The 25222-nt window shown below is 38.0% G+C and overlaps 1 protein-coding gene across 10 annotated transcripts in view; it reads left to right on the top strand.

Annotated features, from left to right (window-relative positions):
* The window catches only part of rps6ka1 (ribosomal protein S6 kinase a, polypeptide 1), a 56574-nt gene extending 34625 nt beyond the window's left edge, over positions 1-21949 (top strand). Inside the window, exons 1-22 of one of the 10 annotated variants that reach the window (XM_081347342.1) lie at positions 2543-2682; positions 4681-4734; positions 8600-8716; positions 9691-9772; positions 10584-10664; positions 11627-11706; positions 11803-11909; positions 12483-12520; positions 12608-12750; positions 12860-12930; positions 13660-13748; positions 13958-14022; positions 14135-14237; positions 14944-15074; positions 16063-16188; positions 16567-16656; positions 16960-17118; positions 17829-17990; positions 18358-18434; positions 18549-18666; positions 18755-18892; positions 18974-21011. In XM_081347342.1, the coding sequence (XP_081203468.1) occupies positions 2641-2682; positions 4681-4734; positions 8600-8716; positions 9691-9772; positions 10584-10664; positions 11627-11706; positions 11803-11909; positions 12483-12520; positions 12608-12750; positions 12860-12930; positions 13660-13748; positions 13958-14022; positions 14135-14237; positions 14944-15074; positions 16063-16188; positions 16567-16656; positions 16960-17118; positions 17829-17990; positions 18358-18434; positions 18549-18666; positions 18755-18892; positions 18974-19096 (2196 nt within the window). In that variant the 5' untranslated portion in view covers positions 2543-2640 and the 3' untranslated portion in view covers positions 19097-21011. Of the gene's footprint in view, positions 1-2523; positions 2683-4680; positions 4735-6293; positions 6656-8599; positions 8717-9690; positions 9773-10583; positions 10665-11626; positions 11707-11802; positions 11910-12482; positions 12521-12607; positions 12751-12859; positions 12931-13659; positions 13749-13957; positions 14023-14134; positions 14238-14943; positions 15075-16059; positions 16189-16566; positions 16657-16959; positions 17119-17828; positions 17991-18357; positions 18435-18548; positions 18667-18754; positions 18893-18973; positions 21012-21379 lie in introns of those variants that run through there. The other 9 variants (XM_081347341.1, XR_014028838.1, XR_014028837.1 and 6 more) reach the window with 9 other exon arrangements.
* Positions 21950-25222: the final 3273 nt, after the last annotated feature.

The raw sequence follows: 25222 nt of genomic DNA, 5'->3' as shown, positions 1-25222 counted from the left end.
GTCAGACAAGCCTGTTCACTTAAGAGGTTGGCTTCATCCAAGTACTTGGAGTTAAAGGGATGACTTACGGTGTTAATGTTTGCATTGTTACCTTTTTAAGGCTTCTGAAATCAGTGTGCTTGTGTTATCTGTGTTTGGTCTGGTTTTGCATCGTGGTGCTGTGACATTTCTGAGGTAATTCAAAAAATGCTTCTTAAAAAAGAGCTGCTGTAAAAAAAAAAAAAATGTGTTAATGTATGACTCCTACGTATTAAACATGTTGAAACATTTACAAATGATGCTTAAATTACACAGCCTTTTGAAATTAATCGAACAGATCCGCGCTGCCCTCTAGCGGCCAGTAACCGCACTGCAGCATTCGCTCGTTCAATAGAGAGACACGACTAGAACAATGCGTGCCTCTCAGAGACTCTTAAACTATGAAGTGCTCGGCCACTTACCACTGACTCAACCAGACTATTAGAAGCTCATGTTTATTCGCTCAGTTAATGAGTGTGGCATACATATTCATAAACACCTTTCACTTATCAAAGAGGCACAAACAGTCCCACTTCATGTCTGCCAATTATTTTTTTTAAGCCTCTCCGAGCCCTTTTGCCAGATTTATTGGCGTGACCAGTGCGTCTCATTTCCGCTCACACACACCAGCTGCACGCGCGTCTTTTTGTTAGAAATGAGCAGTTCTGTAAATCCAGTGCAACAGGTGGCCAGCCACACAAAGAGACGAGACGAGTCGCGCGCGGCTCTCGAGCAGAGACTCCGCAGCGCTCGCTGCTTAGCAACACTCGGAGCTGTGACTGTTGCATTCAGGTGGTTTTGATTGAAGAGTCGGTTGTCAAGTTTGTCCGGGCGTGTTGTTGGGCAGTGCGGACAGCTTGAGCTTGGGCGTTATTTTGTTTTTGTTTTTTAAACTTGCGGGTGAGTAGGGAAGGTGTATACGTGTGGTGGTTGGGAGGTCACGTTATTCTCAGTTTGCCGGAATATTAATTAGGTTGAGAGCATCTTTTTGTAAATATAAATATAATTTGAACTGCTTATTCATCGAAGAAACCTGAAATAAACTGTTTTCACAATTTCTAAGCAGTACGACCACTTTCAGCTGTGATAAGAAATATTTATATAGCCTATAATATGAGCAGCATATTATCAACATATTATAATGATTTTTGAAGGATCATGTGACTGAAGACTGGAGTAGGCTAATGATGCTTACGTTTAAAGGTCCCGTTCTTCGTGATCCCATGTTTCAAACTTTAGTTAGTGTGTAATGTTGTTGTTAGAGTAGGCCTATAAATAATATCTGTAAAATTATAAAGCTCAAAGTTCAATGCCAAGCGAGATATTTTATTTAACAGAAGTTGACTACATCGAACGGCCTGTTTGGACTAACGTTACGTCCCTCTACTTCCTTCTTTAATGACGTCACTTGAACCGTTTTTGACTAACCTCCGAGGCTCCGCCCACAGGAATGCTCCCTCGACTCTACCGAAATTCGTTTATGTACTTGCGCACTTCTAATAATTTACTGTGTTTACTCAGCTCTTACGGTGATTTTCTGAAGTAAAACTGACGCTTCATCTTTTGTGTGATGTACAATAAACTTTATTAAACTCATCAGTATATGTTTGATCATCATTCAGACAGCAGACTTGTAGGCTATTAATAAATAATGGATACATACAAGCAGATGACAAATACGTTATAATAACCGTAATTAAACTACTAAACTATACCTGTTTCATCTCTATACAGCACTCTGACTCTGTAGGCATTATTGTCCGACTCGAACTGAACACCGTTACTAAGAGTTTCTGATATTATCATCATTCCGAGATGAAATTGTCCTGACAGACTGAGCGTGAGCTCGTGAGGCTCCGCCCCCTGTGCCTTCCAGCAGCAGCTTATTTGCATTTAAAGGGCACACACTAAAACAGCACGTTTTTCTGAGCCCCAAAAAATGACAATTTGAACATGCTGTAAAAAATGATTTGTTGGGTATTTTGAGCTGAAACTTTTCAGACACACTCTGGGGACATCAGAGACTTATTTTACATCTTGTGAAAAGGGGCATAATATGGGACCTTTAATTGGCTAGGTATATATATTAGTAAAATAGAAAACAGTTATTTTAGATTGTAATAATATTTCACAATAGTTTTACTTTCAAAAACATAAAAAAATCTTACTTTGCCTAAACTTTTTAATACTTTAAAAAAAACGTTTTTTAAAACGTTTTAATAATGTCATCATCTGTAGAAAGTAAAAAAAAACTTTTCCATTTTTAGAAAGTCGTTGTCATGTAAACGTACCTTCAGAAATGAAATGAAAACCCTTCAACAATTGGAGATGCTCGAAATTGTACAAGTGGTGTGGACAGTATTGGTCATGGCAAAAGTTGGTGGGGATATGCCCGACTCCTTCCTCAGCTAAAGCCGTCGAGGGTGGAAACATGTCTGTGTCAATACGAAGAAAGGAATTGAGTGAGGTTGACGTGTCTAAATACACATGACCCTTGCGTTTTTTGACATTTCCCCATTTCTCAAGACTCAAGAGGTCTGTGTGTGAGAGCGAGCGAGAGAGAGAGACAGAGAGCTTTGTGACGGACAGCCTCTGTCCTCCGTGACATGGGTCAGGGTGGAGATGTGGAGGCATATTTTTCGCACCAAGCCACGCATGCAACAGGCAAGTGTACTCTTCATTTACCTGAGGGGATTGAGAGATGTAGAGTAGAGAGGTTTGTTTGACATGAGATGAGAGGGACAGGAAACATAATCTCGCCTGCTGTTACCCGCTCCTTTCAGATGTGGTTGGGAGCGTGAGAGGGTCTGTTGTGTTTGTGTTGACTGCAGCTTGAAGTTTTCTTGTTTAAAATTCTACAGGTGTTTTTTTTAACAGGTTTTTTTTTCTTTGTGGGCGCATCCCTCATTTGTAAGCTGTTTCAGTATAACTTTTCTGTGTGACCAAACTTTGGTTTGAAAATTTCTGCAACAGGAAACGTCTGGTTTACGAAGCAAAAAGCTGCAGCCTGAAGCCTCGTGGGTTGTTCAGTGACGCGAGAAATATATTGGGTGTTAAATCCTGTGTGGTTTCTCTTTAATATTAATCGTTTAGTTAAAAAATCTTGTCGAAAACATGAATCTTGTTTAGCACGCACTGGAGAGCTTACAGAGATGGATGTGCTCACTGCTATTGCAAAATAAGATGTTGGTCTAATGACCGCAGCGGAAGTGCTATTTGTGCATCTGTTTTCCCTTTTGCCATTTGTGTTGTGGTACTGGTCATTTTGAAGCAGAGTGAAAGTAAAGTGAAGGATCTAATGCGTTTCAGAGTGCATAGCGCTTAAAGGTGTTAAAGGTCATTGTTGACTATAGAAAAAGATTATTAGAGAAGTTTCTCTCTCTTTCTCTCAACCTCTGCTGAAACAGGAAGTTTCGACTGATACAATTTGTTTCAACACTGAACGACCATATTCAGTTCTGCACTACAGGATTTTTAAGAGGTAGTTAACACAAAAATTCATATTTGGCCATTTATTTAACGTTAAGTTGTTCCAAATCTGTTTTGACTGACTTTTTTCTATTAGGTCCATAAGACTCCCTCTTCATTCTCATTTGCTATATTACTATATGTAAGTCTTCTGAAGTCATATGATAGCTTTATTGGGCTGTTTACACCTGGCCACTTCATGCGTATTCTGTGATCGGATAGCTATCCGATTGTGAAAAGACCAGGTGTAAATGTCCTCCGAAACGCATTCGAGACTGATTTGAATCCGATCGCTCAAACCACATCAGGAGGAGGTCTGGGCCGCATTCCAGACGAAACTGGACAAGTGTAAATGCATCTGGTTGTTGAAACCACAAACGTGTGAGAGCGTGTTATAGGCTATACTGTATGTAATGTTGTAGCCAGATTTGAGGTGCTACTGCAACACGCATCACCGCAGATGAAAAGCTGAGCATCTATTCATTAAGCCAACGTGCAAAATATCGCAAATCAAAGCGAAAGTAAGTCACAGACACTGAACACACAATCATCATAAGTAAAGAAACTAAATGATCTTACCAGGGCTGTTGCCGCTCTCTCCTATTGCGGTCTTTGATTTTGAAATTTTAGCTGATGATCAATAAAATGCAGCTTATATCTGTTGCTTTCGGTGACGTGCACTCCGTTAAATCTGCATATAGCGCTGGAATTGAAGATCGGATTTAAATCCGTTGTGCAAAAACACATTTATGTGACCAGGTGTAAATGGAATCGTTTTGATAAATCAGATAGCTACCCGATCTGAGAAAACTCATGAAGTGGCCAGGTGTAAACAGCCCCCATGTGAGAAACAGGCCGAATTGAAATCTAAACGAATCTTTCTTTTTATTGTGAACTTTTCAATCAATCCATTTCACAAACTGGTCTGAACAATTCATTTGCTAACCTGACTGATCTAGTTCTCGAGTTCAACTCACCGACACTCTTAAACCCACTGGTGCGGAAGGTAAATTTGACAATCTTTCTTTTCGTGTCACAGAAAGCTTTCGTATGACATGGTCCCTTAGGGTCCACTATCAAAACTTTGGTGGAGAGATGTGTCTTGAATGTTTAGCTGGTTCATCAGTGCACAGGAGTGTAAAGAAAAGTTCTGTTCACTTACTGTTCACTTCTTCCTCCCAACACCACACACAGTTCAAGTCACAGATCACCTGGGTAGAGAGAGAGTTTGCTGATATTAGCACGAAGGTAAGATCCCTGATTTTTCTGCTGCCACCTGCTTTCCTCTGAGCTCTACTATCCCTGTCTGTCTGCTGGGATCTAACTGGATTTACAGTGAAGGAAGAGGAGCGCTGGGGCCTGCCACAAACTCTGCGCTGTCCGCCACTCGGTTGTTGTTTCTTCTGATTATAACTTCCTCTTTTATATCAGCCTGAAGTGTTCAGGGTCAGAGGAAGAACCTGCGTGTTTTAAAGCACCACTGTATTTTTAGCTCAGTTGATGGTGAGGGAGGAGAACACTGAGAGGGGAAATCAGCAAAGCATAATGGGACAGGATGAGCATTTAAGTGTCCACCCGACGGAAACAGACATTCCTTTTCTGGCTCTGTGTAGTTTTTTGTGTGTGTTCTTTTTCTCATTTGTTTGTTCTTTTTTTAGGAGTCCAGTATTGTATTTGCAACCTTATTGTATTTGTTGCGGTTTTCATATTATTATTATTATATTTTCTTAGTAGAGACACCAAACTTGGTGGGATGGTCTGAAATCCTTTCCTAATCCTTTCCAAACTTCTCCTATTGGCTGTTCTTCTGATCTTCACCAAACTTTGTACAAAGCAGCTATAGACTATGCTGGCAAAAAGTTTCCATTCGTAGATGCCTTGTAAAGTTAAGAGTGTTTTTGCGTAAAAGACAGTTTGAAATCCGATTCGAGCAGCCAGAGCGTTCAGACTGAGCTGTAAAAATCTGATTGGAATTGCGTTTCAAACCTCCTCCATATGTGGTTTGAATCAGATTTTAAAAAAATCAGATTTCATGTGTTTTTTTGCTGTCCAGACTTTCAAAAACTCATCTGGATAAAATCTGGATATGCTAAAAATCAGATTTTTGCTGCCTTTCTGAATATTGCCAGACAGCATGAGGACACGTGCCAAATGACGGCAAATTCTACCCATAGTGGGTACGACTAACTCGGAACTCTGAAGCTGTACAATCAATTAAGATGAAAATGGGTATGGGTATATTTAATTTATTCCTTTTTCTTTTTTCAATCGTCGGCAGAACGGGCAGAAGCTCTTGTTAGAGAAAAACATATACAGAATAGAGTATCAGGAGAAGGTTTTAACGTAGTCCCAGACAGGTGTTTTTTCTTTTTTAAAATTGTGAATTCTTTTTGTGAATTTATAAAAAAAAAAAAAAAAAATCATTTTTCTTTAATACACGTACACAAAGATAAAATGAAAATGTTAGTTAGGTAAATAATATAACTTCTGAATGATGAAATATAATTGTTAAAAAAATTTAATAATAAAAAGGGTTAAATATTTTCTTTCCTCTATCTATCTTTGGCATTTACCGCTTCTGACACACATTACTTTGTCACATCCTCTCTCTCTCTCTCTCTCTCTCTCTCTCTCTCTCTCTCTCTCTCTCTCTCTCTCTCTCTCTCTCTCTCTCTCTCTCTCTCTCTCTCTCTCTCTCTCTCTCTCTCTCTCTCTCCATCTCTATCTCTCTCCATCTCTATCTCTCTCTCGCTCTGTTTTTTTCTCTCACCAGTTCTGTTTTCAGGTCTCTGTGTCTTCCTCTTCCTGCCTACTTCACTTTAGTTGTTGAGCAGGGCAGAGCACACACCCTCAGTCCCATACACACATTCACACACACACACGGCCAGACCCTGCTCGCTCCCTCTCTGGGAGTTTTGTTGTCTATGGCTGCCCCGACTTCAGGCGGATGGGGGTAACGGTGGAATGCCCTGGCTAGAGGAGGGATGAAGAGATGGAGAAAGAAAAGAGGAAGTTTAAAGTCAGTCAGTTATTGACTCTCTACCTGTTCAAGCGGCAGCACAGTAAGACTTTAGAGAATGCCACTCAGCCTAGAGAGGAGACGAACAGCACCACGAACTCGACTCCGTCTAGTGCAGCTTTAACCGATGAACATACAACATGGATGCCGGTCAGTGTGCACACACAGTATTATAATCACATCGCTTTGTAGAGGAGTTGTGGTTTGTTTTTGTTGTTGTATTTGTTGTTGTTAGGGTGGTTTCTTGTTGAGAGGAAATGTTACTTTTGTTTTGTTGAATTGGGCCACACTGGTTGTCAGATAAACACAAGTTTATGTAATCATACTCTTCTGAAATCAATTGCTTATAATATCATTTAACACAGTTAGAAGTCAAATACTCAGCTGTTAGACAAGCTTCGTGACACTTGGCTGTTCTCACTCTCTCTCTCTCTCTCTCTCTCTCTCTCTCTCTCTCTCTCTCTCTCTCTCTCTCTCTCTCTCTCTCTCTCTCTCTCTCTCTCTCTCTCTCTCTCTCTCTCTCTCTCTCTTTTCATGTTGCAAGTGTCAGCAACACCCTAAAACCTATCAAAGGCAAAATTCCTCATTTGACTCTTTTTTTTTTTTTCTTCTTTTTTACAAATTATTGAGAATAATAACAATAATGTGATAGTACTTCATACCACAAAGAAATGAACAAATGAATCTGACTGAACCAGGACTAGCTCAGGGCCTTGTTGATTCATGTACCTAAACTGAATTCCTAGCATCCACCTGGACTAGCATTTATTACATGCTGTAGACTTACATTTTGTCTGGTTGTCTTCAGATAAATATTAATTTAGCTTAATATTTAGAGATAATGTGTATATAAACCATACAACTGTACATATCAAGCATATCATCTGCTGTATCTGGCACAAGGATAAAGGGACAGGTCACACAAAAATGAAAATTGTCATCATTTACTTGTCCTCATGTTGTTCCAAAACTTTATGACTTACTTTCTTCTGTGGAACAAAAATATGATGTTTTGAAGAATGTTAACCAAACCATTTGGATGACCATTGACTTCCATTGTAACAAAACAATGAGACATTTTGTTAAATATCTTCTTTTGTATTCCACAAAAGAAAGTGTCATACAGGTTTAGAATGACATGATGGTGAGTAAATTATGAATTTTAATATTTGGTTGAACTATTCTTTTAAATGATTTATACATTGATTCCATTCCAGTGATTTTAACAGTGAATTAGTTAGCATTGTGGGTTGTGTACAATCAGCTGTTTTTCTGATATAAGTCTAATTAGGTTTGATGCTACTGTTTGTGTGCTTTTAATTGTACCAGGTTCTCAGAATGCAGTTAAATTTGATTTCATCCATTAACCATTTCCTCTTAAACATGTTCCCCCCTTTCTCTTTCTCTCTTGTCACGGGGGAAATGTGACATACAGCACTCTATTTCCAGCAGAGCCTACATTTCTATCATATACTAACTTTAAGAATAATAAACTGACTACACATTCTGATCTAAGTGTTTTTCTTTGTGGCTTTAAATTGCTTGAGCTTCTCACCTGCATCCCTGCTGCTGAAACGTGCAAAATATGTATTGAATAAAAAGTGGTGTTGATACCTTAATGTTCTTGGATGATAACACAAAAGTTGCAGTTTCAATTCAAAGTATGTACAACTGATCCCTGAAATAAAAATTATATCTACATTTTTAATACACTTTATCTCCTATCGGGGGCGCTTTGTGGAAAGTGGAATCCCCCTCTGAGCCTCACTCAGATCTCATAATGTTGTTTTGGCCACTGGAGATATTTGTCATTAATAATGGTATTGATGAAGTGTTGAAATAGCGTGCATTGCTCTGTGACATATACATGATAATCCACTCAAGCAGTTGCTGTGAAACGATTAAAGCAAATTGCTCATCGTTCAGTGTCCTCCTGCATGGGATATTATGTCCACTTAACCCAGCTTTAAGCTTTAATAATCAAGCTTGTCTTCCTGACCAGTCGGATGGTCTGATATCATGGCCTTGAAATTGCACATTTTACTTCCCTGATATTTCAGTGGTTGATATCCATTTCTGTCTCTTGTGTTGTAGGACGATGGTGACATCAAGGAGATCAACATCACACATGTGGTTAAGGAGGGGGCAGAGAAAGCAGACCCCTCGCAGTTTGAGCTGCTCAAAGTGCTGGGGCAGGGCTCCTTTGGAAAGGTAAAGATACTCTCATATGCACAAACTTCTATACTGCATCTGTTCATATATGTCATGTGTTTTAGCTTTGATGTGTGTTCCTGTTATTTAGCTTATGAGATGCTGCTAAAACATTGATCGTACTTTCCAGAAGCAAAGACAAGTTAATGGTGATTTTGTAAAGATGTTTAGAGGGTTGACCATGGTTTCACTGCTGTAGACCAGAGCATCATATTATTTAATTTAAAAAAAAAGAAACTTAACTTTCATTTTATGAGCCAAGAACGAATAATTTCTCAAAGCGCTCCAATTGATCTGGAAAGATATTCCAACTTGTGGTCATCGTTAGCCAGCTGTACTCGCAAATTCCATCATAACAACAAACATTATGACGTGGATTCGAATAGATCATGCGTTTTAGCAAAATAAGCAATCTAACATGCAGTACAATCTATAGGCCTATTTTTCATTCCATATGTTCAAAATTCATTTTGTCTTTTAGTTTGTCAAGACAAGAGAATGCCATTTTTTAAGACTGCGTATTTACTCTAGTACCCCGAGCCAAACAAAAATAGCGATGTAGCCCTCTGATGCCAATCATGCCATTCTTATTATTTAAAGCAATAATCTGACATTAATTTGATCTCAAACTAATTAACCGTTAAATTGACTAGTTAGGTCATTTCTTCAAAGATGCATCGTACTATGGTAGTAACAAGTTATGTAATTGTAATGGTACTCAAATCTCAATGATAAGACATTTAAGGACCTTTTTGATAATTAAATGTAACAACATCTAGCAATGACTTGTTGAATATGTAAATAATTACATTTACCTAGGTTGATTGTTCATTAAATATCACTTCCTGTCATTCAATTCAAATTCAACTTCCTATGGGAAGTTTTTTAACTCGTGAATTAGAAAAGATAGTTTTTTTGGGTGTTATTAGCAACACTGTTACTAAGTGAAAACATGTTTTTTTGTGTGTGCACAGGTGTTTTTGGTACGGAAGGTAACCCCTCCTGACAGTAACCAACTGTATGCCATGAAGGTCCTGAGAAAGGCTACGCTCAAAGGTACAGCATCAGTGTAAACACACACACCACAAACCACAAAAGCTTCCTTTGCTAACATAAACAATGCTTCACCAAAGCTACTTTCATTTTGCATTATTCTCCCGGGCTCCTAGTTTCTGTGTAACCACAGTTACAAACACCAACCATGCGTTTAATGGTTCTCAGTAGTGACAATTCTTCTTGAATTTACTAGTTTTATATCTACTCTGTCAAACCTATCAGACAGTATTTGCAATATCTGTATACACAATATTTTGGCATATTCCCTCAACTGCAAACTTGAATTCATGCTACTCTGGGTGAGGTTGCAGGTTAACAGTAACTCTTCTGTGGGTACACTCACTTCCTGTTTTTTTTCTGTGTACCCCAATGACAGAAAATCCCACCATACAGTACTCACAAACCAGAAGTTTTAGATTCAGATATCTGTTCACTGAAATCTCGGTTGTGCCCTCTTTCTTTCTCCCAAGTATGAGAATTGGGACGCACCTTATGTTTTCATGAGAGCTGATAACATCACTTCCTACAAACAAATGCTATCTGCTAAACTTCTGCTTCAGACATCCGTTAAGCTGAATCTGCTGATTCATTGGTCACTTAAGAGGTTAAAGTAGAAAATGATTTCATGCTTGGCTTTTATTATCATTCTTGAATATATGATTTGCATAGTTGTAATTTGCTAAGTTGTTTTACTGATGTGTTGGCCAATATTACAATCCATGAAGTAAAACTACTCAATGAAGTTTGACTTCATGTTGGTTGTGGCCAGATATTTCACCTCAAAACCTGTGTAAAATTGTTCTTGTCACAGTGAGAGATCGTGTGAGGACTAAAATGGAGAGAGACATCCTGGCAGACGTCAACCATCCATTTGTCGTTAAACTCCATTATGGTAAATAAGTGTGATGTTTGTTTCACGGTACATTGTAATATTTTGTCATTCCATTTCCACTCCTTTAAAGAAAAAGTTTACCCCAAAATTGTAATTATATCTTTTTTTCAATGTCATTTCATTCCAAATCCATATGACTCAATGGAACACAAAAGGAGAGATTCTGAGGGCTGAACTTGTCCATTGTTTCCCATGTAATTTCAATGAATTTGGACTGCAGAAGCACCATTAAAGAATCCCAAAAGCAGCCCATTCCAAGACTCTAGAAGTCACACTATAGCTTTGTGTGGCGAGCACAACAAAAAATAAATTATTCACTAAAAACCTTGCCATCCACCCTTACTCTCCTTGGCAAGTTTATGAAAGAATTAGTGAAGTCTGATTAAGCTGGATCATTTTACTTAATTCAGTCAAAAATCATACTATGATTACTTACTGACTCAAGAATTTGGTTGCAGTAGTTAACAGCTCACTGAATGAGAAGACAGTTAGTGAATAACAACTTAAAGTTTGGTCTTTTGGATTTTGCATCCTTTTTGAAGCTTTAATGACTTGATGGTGAGTAAATTATGACAAGATTATCATTTTTAGATGAACTGTCCCTTTAAATGTTGCAAAAGGAACTTTGAGTGAAAGTGGAAGTCATTGATACAGATGGTTGTTGAATTGCTGCTCTGTATGTGATTTTGTTTAGCAGGAAATATTAAATGACTTCACTTCAGTGTTCCTGTATGATTCTGATCCCCTAATTCATTTGAAGAGTAACGTTGTTTTTACAGTTCAGAGGTTATTACATTCGTATGGAGTAATTTAACATTGCAATCATGTTATCTATCTGCTTGATGAAGGCTTTATATTGCACAGGAAGCTGTGGGAGGTTATCATTAATGACTAACAGATCAGATAAACTTAAATGTTAATACATTGGTCATAAAGCGCACTCTGTTTGTATATGTGTTCAGCCTTTCAGACAGAGGGTAAACTCTATCTGATTCTGGACTTCCTCAGAGGGGGCGATCTATTCACCAGGCTGTCAAAAGAGGTATATAATACTCAATAACTCAATAGCTCAATAACAATGAGCGCAATATCCTCTCCTTTTACTCCTTTGTATTCACTCAGTCTCTTTGGTCTTCAGGTGATGTTCACAGAAGAAGATGTAAAGTTTTATCTGGCTGAGCTGGCACTGGGTCTAGATCATCTACACGGTCTCGGCATTATCTACAGAGATCTCAAACCTGAGAAGTACTTAATACACACACACACACAGACACATTCAGCGTAAACTCACTGAGGAGATACTTGACCTTAAGGCCGGGACACATCAAGCCGATGGTCGGCCGTCGGACCATTTTTGTTTCAGATGCCCATCGGGTTTTTTGTTAAATCAGTGTCAAACCATCTGTGAGAAAAAGAGCTCTGGCTGTTCAGCTTAGCGAATGAGTCAGTGCATGAGAATAAAAGCGAAAGTGATGAAAGCGAGCAAAAAGTCAAGACGGTACAGACAGAAGGCTGTTGATATAGATATTACTTGCACGCAGATGCAGAATGCACATTCTAGTTGACAGTCGCCTTTAGACAGTCGCCTTTTTGGCCGAGACGCAGCCAACGAGAGGCGACAACAGTCTGCTTTTATCGCAGATAGTTCTTTGACGTCGACTTGTTGTGTCCCTGTCTTAACAAACACATGTACACACCATGAACTCTGTAATCTGTACTGGATTAGACCTCAGTTACTGTTGAGTATGAGTGTGATATTGTTTGGAACGTTTTAACATGATTTTCAACTGACATAACAAATACATTTCTATGTTCTAGCATCCTCCTGGATGAAGAGGGCCATATCAAACTCACAGGTACAATAAAGGCACTGTGGTTTACCAAAGAATAGAGATTGAAACGTTTGATTTAATTGATGTAATTGGTCTTGTTATTTCCCTCAGATTTTGGACTGTGTAAGGAAGCTATCGATAATGAGAAGAAGGCTTACTCCTTCTGCGGGACGGTGGAGTACATGGCTCCAGAGGTGGTTAACCGGCAGGGACACACCCACAGCGCTGACTGGTGGTCATTTGGGGTACTGATGGTACGTCCAGATTCACATAGAAATTGAGAAAATCTGCTTTGATGTCACTTAGATTGTCTGTCTGATTTATTTGGCTTTAACATTTGCTTTCTGCTTCTCTTTCGTACAGTTTGAAATGCTTACCGGGTCACTGCCATTCCAGGGAAAAGACAGAAAAGAAACAATGAATCTCATCCTGAAGTGAGAATCCACTGAGTTTAGGATCTTTTTATAGAAATGAAGCCTAGTCTTAAACTAAATAATATTGTGAAATTGTTATTTTAAATGAAGCATTTAGGATAAATGTGTTATACGTTACGATTGGACTTGTTTTTTGTTCTAGGAAATAGTTCAGTTAATCAGACACTTTCCATTTCACTGGTTTGCTTCATTTGCGACTAGAAAGCTGTTAAAAGAACAGCAATTTATACTGTTAAACAACAATTATGTATTATTGTTGATTTTGCCTACACTAAATTAACTTTTATTCAGCAAGGATGCATTAAATTGATCAAAAGTGGGAGTAAAGACATTTGCAATGTTACAAAAATGTATATTTCAAATAACTTTCTATTTTTCAAATAAAACGGATGCATCACAGATTCCACACAAATATTAAGCAGAAAACAACATCGTGTCAAGATTGATAATAATAAGAAATGTATCTTGAACATCAAATCAGCATATTAGAATGATTTCTGAAGGATTATGTTAGACTAATGGCAAATGAAAATTCAGCTTTGCCATCACAGGAATAAATGATATTTTAAAATGTATTAAAACAGAAAACAGGTACTTTAAATTGTAATCATATTTCACAAAATTACTTAATAGAAAGTCTTATTCACTCCAAACTTGTGAATGGTAGTATATGTGTTGTGAGCATTATTCAGTGTCTGAGTCGTGATCATTGTTTGGTTATCTCTTTAGAGCAAGGCTGGGGATGCCTCAGTTCCTGAGCACTGAAGCTCAGAGTTTACTGAGAGCTCTGTTCAAGAGGAACCCCACTAACAGACTGGGTAATGTATACACAGGCAGATGTTTTATACATTCTTTGTGACCTCTTCAAACAGCATTAATAGCCTGTTAATCTTATGTTAATCTCAAATTAAGTCAATTATATTGATGTATTTCACATTAGATTAAAGTCATTGAAAGGAACATTTTATTTAAATGTGCTATATTTTCATAGTAAGGAGTGTTTTATTTATACTTTAACTGTTACCAGCATCTGGATCAGATGGAGCTGAGGAAATCAAACGCCATTCGTTCTTCATGACAATTGATTGGAATGTAAGATCATACTTCAAATTACTGCAAATCTAAAGAAGTTATCCATTACAGACTCGTCCTCCCCACCAGTAAAAGCTGAATGTAACAAAAAAAACTGTATAATCATTTTCAGAAACTCTTCAGGCGAGAGATAAAACCCCCATTCCAGCCAGCAGTGGCCAGACCTGATGACACCTTTTACTTTGACTCGGAGTTCACTTCTCGTACCCCTAAAGGTGAGAGGTCATATCTATGATCTGTGAACAGTCTCAGTAGGTCTTGTGGTCAGTTTTCTTTTTGGACCATGGCGAGAGTAGTTTGAGCACTCAAACTGGCATTTAAAACAAACCATAGGGGAATTTTAAATGGGTAGTTCATCTTAGGGATAGTTTACTTCTGTAAAAGACAAAAGGAGTAGTTAAGAAGAATGTTCGGCATAAAGTTGCTCTTTTACATAATACATGTGGATGTTGACTAGGGCCTGTCAAACTCCAAAAATGACCAAAAACAAATATCATAACAGTATTAGAAGCTATTCTTCTGAATCTGTACAATAGCTCTGAGTATGGGACTAAATAATTATTCACAAATAGTCCTGCAAGATTTTTATACAGTAAAAAATGTTCTAATTAGACATGCTCCCCATTCACTTACATTTTATGAAAAAGAGCAGAACGAAGATTCTTACACTTGACACATTTGTACTGGATGACAGAAGGATAACTGTTTTCATTTTTGGGTGAACTGTCCTTTTTATAGTTTCCATGGTCTTTTCATGAATAAGCTAGTCATAGAACATATGTCTGTGTTCTCTTTCTGATCTTCAAGCTGAGCTCACTGCCGTAGATTTGGAGCTTTGGGTGGATTTTTCAAATGTCATCAGCAGCTAAAATGGAAAATGAGTGTGGGCTTCAAGGTTTCTCTGTTCTTGTCCTTTCTCAGATTCCCCAGGCGTTCCTCCCAGCGCAGGGGCTCATCAGCTCTTCCGGGGCTTCAGCTTTGTTGCCACAGCAATGCTAGAGGAGGAGGGCAAACAGGAGCCCTCTCAACCCCCTCCACACCCTGTGGTACAGGTAAAACAACTCTTTGTATTTCGCTGTGGTGGTAAATTGGACATTCATCTTTTAGATGCTATATGACAATATTAAAGGGTTAAAAGTTAGGCTTGAGTTAATCCCTGGCATGCTGTCAATTACCACAGAAAATAATAAAAAAATTGTACCAATAAATACTATAACTTTCATGTGATGCTCATAAAGATAACAGAAAAGAGATGTGACATTATATGCAAGGACTGTTTACATCCTATGAGTTATGATTTAGTGAATTTATCTGACCACTAGATCGCAGTATTTCTACTATTTTCCAATTGATTTATGCAAGAGTGAGTAATAGTGTTTAATGGAGATGATAACTGGGTTGCGGGAAGATGTTTTAGGTTGGGGGTGCTGTGTGCAAATCACATTTGAATAAGAAACAATATCGAGTCTATAAAACACGTAAAAACTTGTGAACATGAAGTCATGAAAACAGGAAGCACAACTAATGTATTGGTGAGAACATTCGTTTAAACAGCAAACACACCAGGACATTTTAGACATTTATTTTTGACAATGTTTGACAGCTGTTTACACTGTCATATTAAAAAAGTCTATACGGTGACAGGAAATAAAAATGAACACTAAAAACCAGCCTGCCTTTCACAACACCGAAGGTGGACTTGCCCTCAGGAGTAGAGCAGACAAATTCTTTCTACACACACTGCAACGGTGCGACTTCTGGGAAATTATTTCTAAATTAAGTGCAGTGTAGTAGTTCTGTAAAAAGTAAATGGCTTTATTCCGTTTTAGTGATATCATTCTGTGTTGTCCAGCATTCTCTGTACTGAGTTCAATCTAATAATGAGACTCTGTTGTTAGTGTCTGTGTGTGAAAGAATGTAATTATTGTGTCTTCTTTGTAATTATTAGATTTTACTATCGGTGCAGTTTGTGTGTGTGCGCATGCATTTGTATTGCTGTTCTAATATTCTCTTCTCTGTTGTGTACCTGTCTCCAAGCAGCAGCTTCACGGTAAGAACATCTTGTTCAGTGACGGTTACATGCTGAAAGAGGACATTGGCATGGGATCTTTCTCCGTCTGCAAACGCTGCATACACAAAGCAACCAACACAGAGTATGCAGTGAAGGTTAGAGCCTCACTCCCTTAACTTGTCCTAATATTGTACTCAAGCCATACAAGTATCTTTGAATTATCATTTCTTTCTTTGACATTAGCATTTTTGGTTAGGTTAGATTAGGTAACCTAACCATTTGTGACTTAGTTTTTGAGGATACTGCATTTTACGGTCAATTCCTTTGGTTTTTCCAAATATATTCAGATGCTTTGTGTAAAATAATTGATTAATCTGAAGATCTGTATTTCAGATAATATAAATCCATATTTCGTTTTTTAATGCTTTTTAACTAAATGTCATTTAAAAAGATGGTTACGTTCACTAAAAGGGTTTTTAGATGCATGTTGTCCTCGGGTGACTAATACATAATTTACTGTATAATGTTGATAGGTGATTGATAAAACAAGCACCGACCCATCCGAAGAGATTGAGATCCTGCTCAGATACGGCCAGCACCCCAACATCATCACTCTCAAAGATGTAAGTACAAAAAAATAAAAATCACAATTAACTAGGGGTGTAACGGTACACAAACATGACGGTTCGGTACGTTCCTCGGTATTGAAATCCTGGTTCGGTACAGGTTCGACACAGCAGGGGGGAATAAATTAAACACAAAATTACTTCTAATTTTATTAAACTGTTTTAGTTCGGGACAAATACATGTACCGTTACACCCCTACAATTAACTAATCTGCAGGAATCATCTGCATTATTAAAATTTGATAAATCTACAATACACAGAGCAATTTAATTTAATGAAATAAAACTGCTGTATTGCAGGTCTATGATAACGGGAAGCAGGTGTACCTGGTCACTGAGCTGATGCGAGGAGGTGAGCTGCTGGACAGAATCCTTAAGCAGAAGTTTTTCTCTGAGAGAGAGGCTAGTGCTGTGCTGCACACTATCACAAAGACCGTGGAATACCTGCACTCTCAAGGGGTGAGAAAACATGCATGGACAAACTTAATCACATTTATCTTGTAGCTAAAAACTTGCCACTAACACAGAATCTGTCATTATGATTCATAGCTTGTGACAGAGCCTAGCTTTCCCCGTCCTCTAAGGGTGTTCCCCAAGGCTCTTCCTTTGGCCCTCTTCTGTTCCACTCTTCTCCTCTGTTGTCAACATTTAATAGTTTTTATGTTGATGTCTTGCCCAGAAGAACCACAATAGATAGTGTTCTTAGGACTAATATTATAGTGTAGCTTTTTAAAGCATGCAATATAGCAGCGCATGAAGACTGAGAATGAACAAATTGACTCAAATAAATTCAGTTAAACCACTCTTCCTTAAAATCTTACCCCAGTATAATAGAAATAGGAAATTGGGGACAATTGTAACACTAAATGTCTTTTATCACAGTATTTCATAAAATTATAATATAGATTCCACATAGTTTAAACACATTGCCAACAGCTAAAAGATTTAGTACCATATAAACTGAGTAATATTAAAACAATATTATTACTTTAAATGTGATATTATAATGTAGACTTCTCATAACTACTGTACTATTAATAGTACAGTTACTATTTGGTGCATATAAATGCATTTTGCACCTAAAGATGGCAGGTAGATTTGTAGTTGTCTGCGAGTTATGCAGTAAAATGTAAGTATTTTATCCCCTGTGTTTTCTGGTTTTCCTACAGGTTGTGCACAGAGACCTGAAGCCCAGTAATATTCTGTATGTCGATGAGTCTGGAAATCCAGAATCTCTGCGCATCTGTGATTTCGGCTTTGCCAAGCAGCTAAGGGCAGACAACGGTCTCCTCATGACACCCTGCTATACTGCCAACTTTGTAGCACCTGAGGTGAGTGGTTGTACTTGCAACAGAATGGGGAATGCTGTATAGACCAATAAACAGTAAACTTTACCTGGTTCTTTGAAATTTCTCTCACACACACACACACACACACCTACTCCTAAGGGAATACAGAATCCCCACTGGTCATGCCCCTCAAACTTCATCAGCCAATCACCTCCCTTTACTACTTAAGTCTGCCCAATGTTTTGAACTTCAGTGTTATTGAAAAACATTGAATTGAACAATGTGAGCTTCGGAAGTATTGGTAGCAAACGGCAGTTTGTAATATGTGATTTTAAATGATCTGGGATCAGTGCAATGTCTTTTTAATATTTTTTCTCAATAACTGTTCTGACATTGTTTTGTGTTACAGGTACTGAAGAGGCAAGGCTATGATGAGGGCTGTGACATTTGGAGTCTTGGAGTATTGCTTTACACTATGCTTGCTGGGTAAGAACACACACACATTATCTTTCATTATTAATAAATATTGCACTCTCAATGTCAACACATAACTGAAAACACACCCACAACAATTTTTCCTTTGATTCTGAATTGTTCCAGTTTTACGCCATTTGCCAACGGACCAGAAGACACTCCAGAAGATATTCTGAGTCGGATAGGGAGTGGCCGCTTTACTCTGACGGGAGGCAACTGGGATGCGGTGTCTGATGCTGCCAAAGTAGGCCATGATCCCACCCTCATCAATACAGTCATTTAAACCTCTGTGACAGGATTTTATTTTCTCACACACATGCTTTTCCATGCAGGACTTGGTCTCTAAGATGCTCCATGTGGACCCTCACCAGCGGCTCACAGCCAAGCAGGTCCTGAAGCATCCGTGGATTGTTCAGAGAGACAAACTTCCCAACAGCCAGCTACAACACCAAGATGCCAAGCTTGTCAAGGTACCGCTGCCATGAGGCTCTTACACTTATTACATATAACATAAATGTTGGTCTATTACTTCACCGACTCTCTCCTCACAGGGGGCGATGGCCGCCACATACTCAGCGCTGAAGAGTTCCCAACCACCCCCTGAGCTGAAGCCCATCGAGTCCTCATTCCTGGCGCAGAGACGGGTGAAAAAGCTCCCTTCCACCTCTCTGTAGAGAACGAGGAGAGGAGAAATGGAGAAGTACTCCTGACTGAATGCAGTTGTGGAAAGGATGGATGGATGGATGAAAGAACCACACTGAAGCTCTACAGACTAAAGACGGTCTCTTGAACCTGCCCATGACATCAGCACTGGAGTGAAGCTGTCAAGCATGCTAGGCAAGGCAGGTGATTGGCTGATGAAATTTGAGGGGCGTGGCCAGTGAGGGTTCTGTACTCCATAAGGAGTTAGGGGGTGTGTGTGTTTGTGTGTGTCTGAGATTTCAAAACCGGGAAAAGGATACTGTTATAAAAAAGATGATATCCCCAGTGCATTTGTGTCTTGGTACTGTAATTCCTAAATATCAACACTTGAGTTTTGGATTTTCTTTTTTATTTCTCAGTTTTTGTTTGTTTTGCCTTTTGTTTATTTTTTATCTTTGTAGTTTAATGAATTTTCATGTTGATTTGTCTGTTCTTGGAAGCTTTTCAGCAGTAGTTTTCTTAGTCCGTCTCTTCCTGAAAGCTCAAAGTGGCCATCAGCAGAAAGCGAGATGTTCCAGTATAATATTTCACCCAGATGAATGAGTAAAGGTTAAATGTATCTTCCATAATGATCCGGTGAGCATGTTCACACGACTATCAACCTAAACACAGTGGCGAATGGAAGTGCTTTCTGCATGGATTTGTACAATGCTGTCTTGTTTGTTTCTTGTTTTCCTCAACTCGGCACTTTGCTTGGTGAACCTGTCAGCACTGTTGAAGACTGTTCAGAAAATGTCTCCTTGTGTTTATTAAACAAAGAAAAGAATGAAAAAGTCTGAATGTGAGATGACATCTGAAGCTTGTGGCATGGAAAAATGTTGCTCTTGTTAGACCCGTGCTTTTTTTCTGGTTATTGACTGCTGTCTCCTGTGTTTGATTTTGTTGTTGATGTTGTTGCTTAAAGAGAAGTTATTTTATAAAGGCACGTTGAGCACAAAATGTATAAATTTGACAGCTGAGAAAACGATTTAACGATTGTGTATTTTTTTTTATCTTGTCTGTCCTATTCCTTGTTCTCTGTGCGTTCAGAAGCAGAGCGTGGTGGAACTATCTACTGTATTGTGCTCAGGCTGTTACTAGCGATGCCTTGCAAATTCCTCAAACTTCGCTCAAGTATTGCACCCTTTACCAATCAAACGTCTTTTCAGTTTTAAGACGTGCTTGCAGTATTGTTTTGCATTGATTCCGAATTTTTGAATTAAGAATTATAAAAATCACATAAAGAATCAGAAAAGGATCTAGTTCCGATTATTCGTTTTACCAGGGATAGTTCACTCCAAAATGAAAATTGGAACATTTACTCACCCTCATGTCTTTCCAAACATGTATGACCTTCTATATTCCACAAAAGAAGAATAGGGACCGGGAATCCACTTTCACCCTATGGAAAAGAAAAGCATGGGCATTCTGCTATAAACATAAAGTGATACCGGTGTGGAATGATACGAGGCTGAATAAAGGCTGACAGAATATTCATTATTGGGTGAATTATTCCTTTAAATCTTTAAAAAGTAAGTGGAACAGAATCTGGAATTGTACCCAAATTGCTTAAAAAACATAGAGGTTGTCTCTCTAAGTGTGCATTCTGTTTCTCCCAAACTTTATTTGCTCTTTGTGTGGTATTTGGGGTTATTCTTGCTTAATCTTTAAAAAAAAAATCAATTGTGATTTATTTGTCTTTACTTGAAGAAAAAAAAAAAAACGCTTAATTTAATGGGAGTCACAGCATTCGGTCGTATGGGGTGGATGGGCTGGGTGCTGTTTGTGGTAAAGGGGGTTCAATTATCACCCTTTGCTTTTACAGTTAAGGGCCTGAATTCTAAAACCTTCATCCTGATGCCTTTCTATTAAAATAAAATAAAAAATAAAAAACCGACTTGCCCTGTCTCTCTTTCCCATCTTTCTTTTTTGTCCTGACTTTTTACTTTTTCAGTGACTTAATCATTGGGACCATGTGCGGTCTCCACCTCATTGTATTTGTCAGTCTTGGCATATTATATATTTTTAATCTGCTCGTTGGATTAATGTAGTACAAGTGAAAGAACATGAAAGCTTTGTAAATCAGAATTTAGGCCATGAAAAGTGGGATTATTTGAGTCTAAATCCACAATGGATGAGTGAATGAATGGCACAGCTCTTGTCACATACAGTATCTCTGTCTGTTCACCTGTCTGTCTGTTTTAATACTGTCCTCGTTCTCTCTCTCTCTCCAACATATTTCTCTCCTCTCCATCTGTTTTCCCTTTTCTCCCCAGTAATCTCTCAAGTCCCTCAAATACACAGACATTATTTGGACAAAATTGAAGGATCTGTGAACCCCTGGAGGAAAGGTATCTATATATATTCCACCTATTTTTGCCTGCTTAAATGTATAGGAGGTTAGTGTCTTGTATATTCATCAATAAATCCAAAACTCCTACCGAGTGATGGCTTTTTTTTAAGGTAAAATTTGCAATCCTGTTACCCATTTTTTTTTTTACCCAGATTCATTTAATTTTGAATACATTGATTCAGGTGGTTTATGTGATGGTTTATGCCTGTTTAGTCTTGTCCCAGATTTTAGTTACAAAAATTACAAATCTCATTTAAAATGAATAAAGTTAAACTAAAATGTTTCATTTACTTGACTTACATGATTTCTATTCCAAGAAAATTTCGTAAAGCAAGACAAGCTTATTCTTTCCAGACCTAAAGCATCATTTTCAATACACGTTCATGCTTTCTCTCTCTTTGTCCTCTCATTGTATGTAATCACTAAAGTAACATCTGTAGCACTTCTCTGAACATTACTGATGGAATGCTTGAAATAAATCCATTATTAATCCAACATTGAGAGCCCCCGTCCCTCCCTCTCCTACCGGTAACTGCTCTAATCTCAGATGGATGGGGCTTTTAAAAAGTTATTTAAAGCACTGCTGAGTGATTCTCACTTTGTACTGTCCCAGCTTATTTTTCACTGGCCAGACCACAAAAGAGGGCTCATCATGTCACTAGCTTATTTATCACAGCTTTTATCCATTCTGCAGACTAGCACATTTTTACAGTATCTCCTGCTCAGATAAAACTAATATCTTTCAGTGATTTTCTCTTGTATTTGAAACAAAGAAGTATGCAAATAAGTTCAAATGCACAATGTCAGTTATTGCTCCTTATAAATCCTTACTTGAATTTTTGAATTATTAATTTACAGTGGTTTTTGAAGCATGTTATTGAGCCGGAGATGTTGGATTTTCCCATTTCCTCTAGTGTCCTTGAGATATGAGCCACCACTGCAGTCTCTTCCCAGCATCACCGTAATGATTTGGGCTGGTTTCACATTAAGCTTGGTTAGAATGATGTGGTGTCAGATTGAGGGTGGTCTGAGGAAATGGATAGAGTTTTTCTGATGAACAGTCTACAAACGTTCGCCTGCCTCTATTTGGTCCGATAGGGATGCGTGATAATCAGGTGTTAATATAGTATTAAGCATCTTTCACACATCAAAATACAGAAACATAACATGGCTATTTACACTGGCTTGGTTCTTAGATAAACTTTTGTCTTTTTGAGACAAATGGCTTAAGTAGAAAATCATGTCATCAGTGTATGTGGCTAGGAATTGCAATTCCACACATGATTTTTATACACTCCAAAAAGTGTTCTGAATATTCCTTTAACATGGCATAACATTTTGTGAGAAGTCCACTGACCTTGTATGCTTTCATTCACATGTAATTTTCATAAAAGATGAATTATGTAAAAAAGAAAATTAAACAAGTATATACATTTTTGGCCTGTAAAATGTCATACTAATGCATGTGCATCAGTAAGTGCACAGGCAACATGTCTCATTTCCTTTGGCATTTGTTTTGATGTTATTCTGCACCATGTATATGTTTAATCAATGCACTTGATTGGACACATACAGTATATGGTTAGATTAAAAGGTGGATAACTTTAATCAATATTACATATTGGAAAAGCTTTTTCCTTTCAGTGATTCTGAGATGCAACTCTGTTAAAGAGTTCCTGCCTAAAAGGGAAAGGAAAGACATAAACAACACAGTGAACCTGTATTTCCACAGTTTGTTTGATTTTATAATGAAGTTACTTTTTTAAAGCACATTAAAGTTTTAGTTCACCCAAAAATGAATATTCTGTCATTAAGGACCCTTTTATCGTTCCAAACCGTAAGACTTTAGTTCATCTTCGGAACACAAATGAAGATATGTTTTATGAAATCTGAGAGATTTCTGTCCCTCCATAGACAGTCTACGCTACTACCACGTTGACGCTTTAAAAGTTCATAAAGAAATTGTAAAACTAATCCATATGAATTGAGCGGTTTAGTTCAAATTTTCTGAAGAAACACGAACGCTTTATGAACAGATTCAATTTAGGCTTTAGCAGAAAATTGTCCCGCTATCTGAAAATATAACTGAAATAGCATGCCTATATCTGACAACTCGGGTCTACACTACACAGTAAAAAAAAAAAAAGAAAGAAAAAAAAATTCAGTTTAGCAGAAAACTTTTCATCAGTTTTCTGCTTTTCTGCTCGTTAGTCATTTTGACTGCTATTCAAAACAGACATATGGAAAGCCGGAAGCGGATGGCGTGATAGATGAACTTGTTGCAGTTTTCATGCGAAATGTTCACGATTTTTCATCTTGGCTTCCACAACAAAAAGGGAAAACAAAAGAAAACAGGCTACGTTACGTTACCAAAAGGAGGAGAGCAAACATCGGTGAAGCTTTTCAATTTTTTTGAACACAGATGCCGAGCTTGCTTTGCTTCTGCTTGACAGTTAGGATACCATGGTTACGCCAAAGCGATGTGGTTGTAGAAATGAATAAATATGGCGGAATCTCTAGGGTAGCTCTAGTGAAGAGAAAAACATTAGCCCCTTTCACATTGCAATCCCGGTAAATTACCGTAAAATTACCAAAACGACTTTTCCAGTAAATAGCCTATAATCCTACACAAATCTGCTGTTTACAGAAGCAACTTTGTTCCGTCTTTTTACCGGTAAGATAGGCTACCATTCGATCAGTATCAAACTAACGTTACCGGTTGACTCTGTGATGTCAATCATCTGAAATTAATTTGATTATTAGTTTTCAAAATTTGAAACATATTTTGATAAGTTTAGCATGCTGTATTTAATGTCTTATATCTCTTGTATATCTCATCTTACCCTAATTAAAAAGAGTCTAATTTTATCTTTTTACTTTAAAATAAAAATGAGGCCTATAACTTTTACTCGACACATCCCAAAACAATTATGTGTCCACAAATTCCTCATTAACAAATAGACACAAACAACTTTGATATACATAATACAAACAATGACATATATCACTATTTTACAGAGACACAAAATTATGTTTCGGCTGACTAAATCTCACAAATGTTGATACAGATGAAATGGCCAAATCAAAAATATCATAGGCATTCATCAGAAGTGCTGAGATGAGATTTTGTGCCATTTATGGTCAAGAGAAAAAAAATTAAGGTAGGGGGGTCATCTTGCCCCAGGCCTGGGGCATCTTCCCCCATGTTACCCAACTAGGTTACCTACTGAAGTTTATATAGGCTACGCAACTGCAGAGCCGCAACGCTGATAAATGGAAAAGTAGGCAGGGTCTCGAGCGGATTCAGCGGAGCCTACCGTAAACAGCTCAGACAGAGCCTTATGTTTGGCACAAAGCAAACGTTCTATCAGAACATTCTGACTTCGAGCTTATGCTGCGTTCATGCCATGTACAGTAGTAACCATAATTATGAGATGGCAACCCGTGACATTCTACCTGGAGCTTTTCACATCCTTTGACTCGGATTTATGCATTTCTATGTCAACATTATCAACGCTGTCAACAGCAGTCAGGTGGCACAACTAGAGCTCTGTAAGTTGTTTACATTCATTATTATTGTAATGTTATGAGTTTTGAGACATGAGGTAATTTAACACCACCTCTCGTCTCGTGATGCTTTGCAGACTCAGTTGTGTGTGTCCATGTGTTTTGAAGGAGGAGTGGCTTTGGAGACTGCTGTGAAGGGAGGGTGGGATCTTATGCTTATCAAAGTTAGCTTGCTATTGCTAGCCTCTCCGAAATTGCC

The sequence above is a fragment of the Scardinius erythrophthalmus genome, assembly GCF_964197995.2.
Source record: "Scardinius erythrophthalmus genome assembly, chromosome: 19".
NCBI lineage: Eukaryota > Metazoa > Chordata > Actinopteri > Cypriniformes > Leuciscidae > Scardinius > Scardinius erythrophthalmus.
Note: the sequence above shows the minus strand (reverse complement) of the source record. Positions and strands in the feature narration are given on the sequence as shown.